Source organism: Salmo trutta, chromosome 21, assembly GCF_901001165.1.
Source record: "Salmo trutta chromosome 21, fSalTru1.1, whole genome shotgun sequence".
In the NCBI taxonomy this organism is placed as follows: Eukaryota; Metazoa; Chordata; class Actinopteri; order Salmoniformes; family Salmonidae; genus Salmo; species Salmo trutta.
The window spans coordinates 22,913,594-22,922,704 of record NC_042977.1 but is presented as its reverse complement, the minus strand read 5'-3'; the positions used below and the strand labels follow the sequence as shown (position 1 = coordinate 22,922,704).

The 9,111-nt window shown below is 40.5% G+C and overlaps 1 protein-coding gene across 1 annotated transcript; it reads right to left on the bottom strand.

The window, feature by feature from the left end:
* Window positions 1-1,269: 1,269 nt before the first annotated feature.
* Window positions 1,270-7,433, bottom strand: LOC115156987 (aspartate--tRNA ligase, mitochondrial-like). The gene is made up of 10 exons (XM_029704806.1): window positions 7,407-7,433; window positions 7,202-7,248; window positions 5,454-5,977; window positions 5,260-5,355; window positions 4,443-4,490; window positions 4,192-4,298; window positions 3,843-3,912; window positions 2,862-2,924; window positions 2,335-2,421; window positions 1,270-1,742 (listed from the first exon to the last, which is right to left on the bottom strand). The coding sequence occupies exons 3-9, from the start codon at window positions 5,547-5,549 to the stop codon at window positions 2,395-2,397; spliced, it is 507 nt and encodes a 168-aa protein (XP_029560666.1). The 5' UTR covers window positions 5,550-5,977; window positions 7,202-7,248; window positions 7,407-7,433; the 3' UTR covers window positions 1,270-1,742; window positions 2,335-2,394.
* Between the last annotated feature and the right edge of the window lie 1,678 nt (window positions 7,434-9,111).

Genomic DNA, 9,111 nt, shown 5'->3' with positions numbered 1-9,111 from the left:
TAATAAATATTACCTTCCGAACTTGCAGCAATTTAGGAGATCTGTGCAGCTCAGAAACTTTCAGATAAAGAGGGAGCAACAATGAGTGCTGTGATTACAATCCTAATCAGTTGTTTATTTTGAGAGGCTATAATTGCAGTACTAATGGTAACTGTGCTTGCATATCATCCTCAGCCTGATAGAAATTACTGTGTTTGGGAAATCAGCATCCTGGTGCTCTTACTTATCCAGTCCAAGTTCATAACCTTGAGGATTATCTCCAGGACATACTGCTGCTCTGAGGCCTTGAGAATGAGAATGAATCCTCCTCCGATCTCACACCTGTTCAGGACCAGGTCATAATGCTGGCCATGTACCTGCCATAATGACACAGGAGGAATAGATGAATGATACAGACATACGGTCTCAGTGTAGGCCGTTAAAGGATGCTCACTGATTTTAACGGGGTTTTTTTTTATATTGACTTATGGGATACTCTTGTTACGATACAAATTAAATATACTTGGCTATGAAATTTGCTTGAATATATAGTTTGGTTTGCTAAACTTCTTGTATGGACTACATCTTGTTTGAAAATAGCAGTGACAGCAATGTTAGACACAGTACTCAGTGGGGCTCGTTCCATCTCAAAAAGCACAAGAAAGAGGATTTGGATATGAAGCTCGAAAATGCTAAAATAGGTAACATTGACTTGAATTGGATTTGTGCCACAAATGCCAAAAAGTTATCATTTGAAACAGTGGCCAGGTAGACAAAACCAAATTATGGCTTGCTGCCTTACCTTGTCCATAAACTGCTTACAGGTTAAGGAAACCAAGTTGTAATTTGGGTGAACTATCCCTTTAATATTGCGGGGGGTCTTTAAAAAATAAATCACCTGGAACAGCACCATCTAGTTGTCAGAACCTGGAAATATCAGGATGTAGGATGGGACATAAACCTAACAACTTCAATTACTAATTTCTTTGAACAGTGTGGCGGGGGGGTCACCAAATTCACTGAGAATACATTACATAGGATGAAGAAACAATACTGCGAGCCGCAGCTCCATCCTACTTGTTAGACATAGAGAACTGATACTGTATACTTGATGTTAGGGTGGGATTTGCGGGGTGTGTGGGGGGTCCATTGTTGGCTTTTGACAATTTCTCTGGATTCCTTACTGATTGTTAGAAAAAAAGTATGGTCCAAATTGGATGTTAGGTACTATATTTATTGAATATTATCTGAATCCTATACATTAAAATTGTGATGCAATCAATTAGCTTAATTTCTCAGAGATCAAATTTATATTTCAACAAAATAATGTTGCAGGAATGCTAATCTTATCTGTTTTCTAAATACAGAAATTATTTCAGAACCCTCTGAGATGGTGGGTGTCATGGCTTGCTGAGATGACATGGAATAACCCCAGCACATTTCAAAGACTTTTCTATTTGTACAAAACAGCAAGCAAGGGCACAGAAACAAGCTTCATAAGGTCAGTCAACACTGTTGAGAGGGTTTTGTCTCTCTATAAGTATGTGCCCAAGGAGACACTGTGAGACTGGGAGTAGAGGAGGTGGGTATCCTCAGGGAGAGGTGCGGTGAATGGATGGTGGGCTGAATCAAGCTGCCCAGGGTCGTCTTCTTTTGGCAGGAACAGTGGGAAGTCTACCACCCACAGGAAGTGAAACACTAAGGATGCCTGAGCCCTCTAGGAGTTCAGCACACTAAAGCCTCAACTTGCCCAACAAAGGGCGCTGTGGGAGGAAATAATGGAAATCAGGAAACTGAAAGCTGCATTCATTGTGAAAATAATGTATATTTATTTTCAGAATGCACTGGCCTTCAACTGCTTGTTCACAAAATAATCTTTGACGCCTGACAATTGACTATTGCGAGGGTGGATTGTTCTCTTTCTTCTATTCTGACATTTGATTGCAATTGCTTCCACATCTTTTAGACAAAAGAATACTATTGAACCACAGCTATTTGAAAGACTGTTTATTTTTAACAAAACAGCCATCATTTTTGGTGCACCAGGCCCAATTACGTGTTTGAGAAAAGATAAAACAGTAACTCAAACCTTGAAGTGTGTTGTGAGTATGAATTTTCCTGTGCAGTTCATATCAAAGCAGCCACTTTGACCACCAGATCACTCATTTCAACTAAAAGGGTTATCTTTAATGGGGTGAGGTATGCAGAAGGACAGGTCTGTGTCCCAAATTGTACCATATTCCCTAGCTAGTGCACTACTTTTGACCAGGGCCCTGGTCAAAAGTAGTGCACTATATAGGCAATAGGGTGCCATTTGGGATGCAGACAGGATGACCAGATCAGAGTGTAACTCACCACACATTCCTGCATACCAGCAGAGATGAGCAGCAGTTCCTGGGCCATCTGAAGCAGACTTCAGTGCACCATCTGCCTTCCCCATTCCTAGGAGGATTGGACAAAACACACCACAACCAAAAACACCCGACCTATTTGATATTCCTCTGAAGCAGCTAGACCCTGGGCATGGCGCTGACAGCCTTGAATGCCCAGGAGTCATCAGGTTTTCATATCCCTCTAACCATAAATTGCTAAACCCAATAAATAATTTGTATAAATGGAGTCACAAATTAGCTGTGCATTTACCAATCATCTCACTTCGTTATAAAGAGGGTCCTATAAGATGTACAGGATTGCACCACTCTAGGATTGGTGAGGTCTACTCTTGCCTCAGGGCAAGTATACAATGTCTTTCATTCACATTTTCTTCACAATATTCTTGGTTTATTGATCATATTCCAGATTCATATTTCATGAAGACTGTTTTCTTTTGCTGAGCGTACGGTAAAAGCAGCATGGTTTTTTAAAACATGAGGTAAACATACCTGGTTGAACTGGGACCTGGCAGTTTTTTTTAGGGGTTCCTGATCCTTGCTCTTCAAATGTTTCTGTATTGAAATAAAGAATGTTCTAATGCACTGAGTGTACAAAACACTTCCTAATAATGAGTTGCACCCCTACCCCCCCACCTTTGCCCTCAGAACAGCCTCAGTTCGTTGGGGAATGGACTCTACAAGGTGTTGAAAGCGTTCCACAGGGATGCTGGCCCATGTTGACTAATGCTTCCCACAGTTGTGTCAAGTTGGCTGGATGTCCTTTGGGTGATGGACAATTCTTGATACACACAGGAAACAGTTGAGTGTGAAAAACCCAGTAGCGTTGCAGTTCTTGACACAAACCAGTGTGCCTGGCACCTACCACAATACCCTTTCAAAGGCGCTTAAATCTTGTGTCTTGCCCATTCACCCTCTGAATGGCACACATACACAATCCATATCTCAATTGTCTCAAGGCTTAAAAATTATTCTTTAACTTGTCTCCTCCCCTTCATCTACACTAATTTGAAATGGATTTAACAAGTGACATCATTAAGGGATCATAGCTTTCACCAGGTCAGTCTATGTCATGGATAGAGCAGGTGTCCTTAATGTTTTGTACACTCAGTGTATACCATCATCACAAACTTAGACAATCTTTATTTGACCGACAAATCTTAACAAAAGTAATAGGTTATTAGAACCTACTAGAACAGGCCAGGCGTACTGGACCAAGCCCTCAATCAGCCGTCAGATTCCAGCTTGATCCACATATTACATTTCAATGTCCACCGAGAGGAATGAGGGCAGAATTGTGTGTGTGTGTGTGTGCGTGTGTGTGTTGGCAGCGAAGATCTTTAACAGAGTGGGTGTCAAACTAGGAACCCCATTAAATCTGTTCGACGCTCATCTGTAAAGATGATTTTTTTACTGTATCTGTCCTCAGAAGTAGTTCATCAAGTCTCTTTATAGAGCTAATCACCACATTACCTGGGTGAATTCGGGCTGTCTGTCTGGTTTGGAACCTTCATCTCTGTAGCACCGGGCCAGTTGAAAGTACCTGCCAGATAAAAAATTGACATTCAATTCCAATTCACGTGCCAATTTTCATGTTTAAAAATTGCTCAAAAACCTCTGAACTAGGCAGGCACATCAAAAGGCAGGGTTGCACCTGTGCATGGATTTATCTAACTTGTTTCTTCCTTCCTCCCGCATTCACTTTAAGAGTAAATGTAAATCAGTTTCCTGACAGAAGTTGTTTATGTATGAAACAATGGACACAAGGCATCAACTGTAACAATGCCTTGGTGATTCAATACAACCAATCCATGTTGTTTACCTATCAATGACAGCCACCATGAGATGCTGTTTAAACTGTTGAAGACTCTGAGGCAAGGAGTAAAATTGACCAGGTTCTCTTGAGGGCACCACAAACTTCTTTGCACCCTGGAAAATACATAAACATGATGGGAGGACTGGCTCCTCACTGCTCTATAAATAATTTAATAGAGGAGCTACGAGACTATAATACAAATAATTTATCCAAAATTGTGTTTGGATAAAGTAAAATGTTGTGTGAAGTGCACCTACCCATGGAGTCCTCTTAAATAAGGTGGGTGTTTTCAACATCCACAAACCCTAGAATGGAAACAAAAAATAATTAACACAAACAGACTACAATACAGTAGGAAAGGAACTGGAGAGGTAACTCAAGGACACGCACCATGCACATAGCAGAGGTCATCTCTTATCTTCATCACTAGCTGGGACCTCAGTCTCAGGTTATACTGCATTTGTGACGAATGAGGGTCCAAATACCGATATTGTCACACCCTGATTAGTTTCACCTGTCTTTGTGCTTGTCTCCACCCCCTCCAGGTGTCGCCCATCTCCCCCATTATCCCCAGTGTATTTATACCTTTGTTCTCTGTTTGTCTGTTGCCAGTGCGTTTTGTTTCGTGAAACCTACCAGCGTTTGTCCCCTTGCTCCTGTCTGTTCTTGTTCCTGTTTTCTAGTCTTTCCCGGTTTTGACCTATCGGCCTGCTCTGACCCTGTCTGCCGTTCTATACCTTGCCACACCTCTCTGGATTATTGACCCATGCCTGCCCTGACATTGAGACTGCCTGCCGTTCTGGACCTGTTGCACCCTTTCTGGATTACTGATCTATGCCTGCCCTTGACCTGTCGTTTGCCTGCCCCTGTACTGGAAATACACTTTTGTTACTTCGACACTGTCTGCATCTTACCTGATAGATATTGCATCCGAAGGGATTCAGATTTCTTTAAACACAGATTAAAGCTCATCAATACTGAAATAGTATTGATAACAATAAATGTTTTTATGTGTCTGATGTTATTATGCATAAATAATGTAAGCGTAATCATATAATGTACTCATATACTCACTTTCACAAAATCTTTGATTTCACAGGGCAGCTGATGGCAGACATTTAGAATCTCCACACTCTCAGCAAGAACCTCAACCTCTCCTGTGGGCATCTCCTACAAGTTACAAAATGATGACACAATCAGTAGGGAGTCATTCACATGAACACTGATGGAGAATATTACTGCCACTTATCTTGTCACCACAGTCTCACCTTGTTCTCTTGTCCATCTGGTTGAAGCCTGGCCGTGCCTTTCACCCTGATCACTGATTCAGGGTGTAAGTCACACAAGGCTTTTTTCAGATACATTTTGGCCTAAACCGAGATACAAATACATAGTCAATATATAGTCAAGTTAAAATATATTACATTGGAATTTGATTACCAAAAATATAAGATAGTTACAGTAGTCTTTTTGCAATAATTAATGAAATGGTAAAACAGTCTTACCTCATCTTAAGGGATAAGAATTTGTGCCAAGCCACTGAAATCTCAGGATAAAAAATATATCCTGTCTGACTGGCGCAAAACAATATGTTAACACGTCAGCACAATGCATTTCTTTCCATTTGAAGGCTACTTTTAATATTAATATAAAACAGTATGTTCGTGCTTGAAACAGAGTGAAACATGTCAAATCTCAGGTACAGCACCCAGCCACAGAGTGACTTCCTCTCCTACATGGGCAGGTCGTAGCTCACCACAAGTGTGACTCTGAAGGAACAAGCTGCTAGAACCTGGAGAGACAAAGTTAGTGTTATGCTTGTTCTATATTAAGCATAGACATCATTATTAATTGAGTAGTTCTTCAAACCTGGTCCTGGACACCCACATGTTGTACTATTTTGTTCCAGCCCTGCAGTAACAAACCTGATTCAGCTTGAGCATCATGAGTTGTTGACCACTTTACATATTAATGCTGGGCTGGAGCAAAACCCTGCACACCTCTGTGGGTGTTCATGATCTGGATTCCAGAACAGCAGTGGTCACCAACCCCAGTTCTGGAGAATGATGTGGCGTTACATATTTATTTAGTATGTGAATCAGGTGTTAGTGTTGGACTAAAACAAAGGCCTGCACCCAACCTCTGGGTCTCCAAGACCAGAATTGATTACCTGACATTATGGCAAGTAACATAGGCTAGCTGTTGTGCACGTTGAGTGTTTGTTGACATTTAGAGAACACTTCAAATGCCTAATGCTGAGTTTGATTAGATGTCATTGCCTTGCAATTGTAATTGTTGCCCTTTGCCAGTGGTGGAAAAAGTACCCAACTGTCATACTATTAAATATACTTTAATAGAAAATGACTCAAGTAAAAGTCACCCAGTAAAATTCTACTTAAGTAAAAGTCTAAAAGTTTTGGTTTAAAATATACTGAAGTATCAAAAGTAAAAGTATAAATCATTTCAAATTCCTTATATTAAGCAAATCAGATGGCACCATTTTATTTTTTTATTTACAGAGAGCGAGGGGCACACTAACACTCAGACATCATTTACAAACAAAGCATGTTTGTTTAGTGAGTCCGCCAGATCAGAGGCAGTAGGGATGACCAGGGATGTTTGGTTAAGTGTGTGAGTTGGACTATTTTCCTGTCCTGCTAAGCATTCAAAATGTAACGAGTACTTTTGGGTTTCAAGGAAAATGTATGGAGTAAAAAGTACAATATTTTCTTAAGGAATGTAGTGAAGTAAAAGTAGTCAAAAATATAAATAGTAAAGTACAGATACCCCAAAAAACGATTTAAGTATTACTTAAGCAGTATTACTTAAGTAATACTACTTATATTCACAATGGTGAAGGGCAGTGGTGTAAAGTACTTAAGTAGTTCTTTAAAGTATTTTTACTTAAGTAGTTTTTGGGGGTATCTGTACTTTACTATTTATATTTTTGACTACTTTTATTTTTGGCATCCTCTGTGCCAATGTTCTGCTTTTATTGGCCATTTCAGATACTTACTAGTGATGGGTCATTGGGAGCCGGCTCGCATATCAGAAGAGCCAAATCTATTTATAAAAATATTAAAAAATTAAGATATCAATAATCAAAAGATTTAAATGAATATAATTAACTAATTATAAAGAACGAAAAACTCTATAATATAGCCTAAATGCCCAAGACACACACATTCGTTCTGACTGTCTGGTCAGACTAACAGCCTCACCTGTTGTTCCTGTCAATCAGACCCACAGTGTCAACCAATGAACCAAAGACGCGTGAGGGAGGGCCGAGCCAACTCACTCACAGTCACACACTTAGCAGCCGAGGGGAGAGAGGAAGGACAGCTGTGAAAACAACAGCTGGAAAATGAGTCGGAAGTACAGTAGCATTTGGATGCATTTTAATAATGTAGACAATGTTAGAGCGCAGTGTAGAATTTGCCAAAACAAAATCTCATATTAAGCTTGCCTTACTACTGACTGCTAGACATCAAGGGTAACCACTTCTTACATGTCGGTTACATGTAAGAATATTTTTCGATGTCTAGCTGTCTTCTGGACTGCTTTGAGTTCAGCGACAGACACACCTCAGAGAACTTGGCAGAGGAACTGTTGAGAGTGGCCAGAGAATGGCAAGTAGATGGAAAAGTGGTCTGTTGTGTTGGCGACAATGCAGCTAACATAACCAAAGCCATGAAAATGTTTAAATGGGCCCATCATCCATGTCTTGCCCACACAATCAACCTGATTGTAAGAGATGCTCTGAAGGTGATGAAGCCCACTGTGGACAAAGTGAAAGCAGTTGTGGAATACTTCCACAGGAGCACAGTAGGTGCTGAAAAACTAAAGTCTACACAACGCCAGATGGGCATGCCTGAGATGAGACCTAAACAAGACTGCACTACAAGGTGGAATTCAACATTTTATATGTTGAAGCGGTTTCTTGAGTCAAAGGATGCCATCATCTCTACCCTGGCCATTGTCAATGCACCTGCTGATGCTCTGACCCAAGAGGAATGGGAGGTGGTGGAGGAGGTGTGCAGAGTCCTGGAACCCTTAGAGCAGGTCACTGTGGAGATCAGTGGAGAGGTACAGTAAGCAGTTATTACTACATCATTATTTAATCCAGTATTATATATGTATATGAGCAGTAGAATATGTAGTATCAGTAGACAAAACATGAACCTGAACTAATAAGTTACAGTTCTTTCTTTTCAGCTATGTGACAGCCTCAAAAATGATACTCCTGTGTAAGGGTCTGCAGCGAATCACAGCCAGCCATCAGAGAGAAGCAAATGTAATCACAGGACATGTGACAGAGTTGATGGACACCCTATGTTCATCAATGGACAGAAGGTTCCACAGAATGGAATATAATATTGTGCTGTCAGAAACTGCTGTACTTGACCCCAGGTTTAAGAAGTTAGCCTTCAGTGATGCCAGAGCGATTGATGAGGCTCTTCAAATAATAACCTTAGCAGCAGGGAGGGACAGCCCCAGCAGTCAGCTGGCTCAGGCAGCGTTACAATAGCATTATTTTTCATAACAAACCAATGCATTTTTAAATACATTGTCGTTAAGGTAAGGTATGATTTCATTTAATAATGTAATTAGAATTATTTTAACACCAATCATAGTCAAACTATCGCAAACTGTTTTTTTAAAGAGCCGTTTGGGAGCCAAAAGAGCCGGCTCTTTTTGGTGAGCTGAGCCAAACGAGCCGGCTCACTGAAAAGAGCCGGAATGCCCACCACTAATACTTACTAACTTAACAGAAAGCCAGCTATCATCTAGACTTGTAAAGATCTGTCTTGTAAATTGGCCGCTTGTTGTACATGGATGCTAGATAGCTACATAGATAATTTACTGGCAACCTCGATGTGGTAAATTAAGCGTTAGTTGCATCATGTCGATATTCTCAAAACGACA

Coding starts and splice junctions, on each gene's coding strand:
- LOC115156987 (XM_029704806.1), bottom strand. CDS start 5,549: ATGTATCTGAAAAAAGCCTTGTGTGACTTACACCCTGAATCAGTGATC. Junction 3,913..4,191: donor ATGGTGGCTGTCATTGATAG/GTAAACAACATG, acceptor TTTATCTGGCAG/GTACTTTCAACTGGCCCGGT. Junction 2,925..3,842: donor GACAGCCCGAATTCACCCAG/GTAATGTGGTGA, acceptor ATTTCAATACAG/AAACATTTGAAGAGCAAGGA.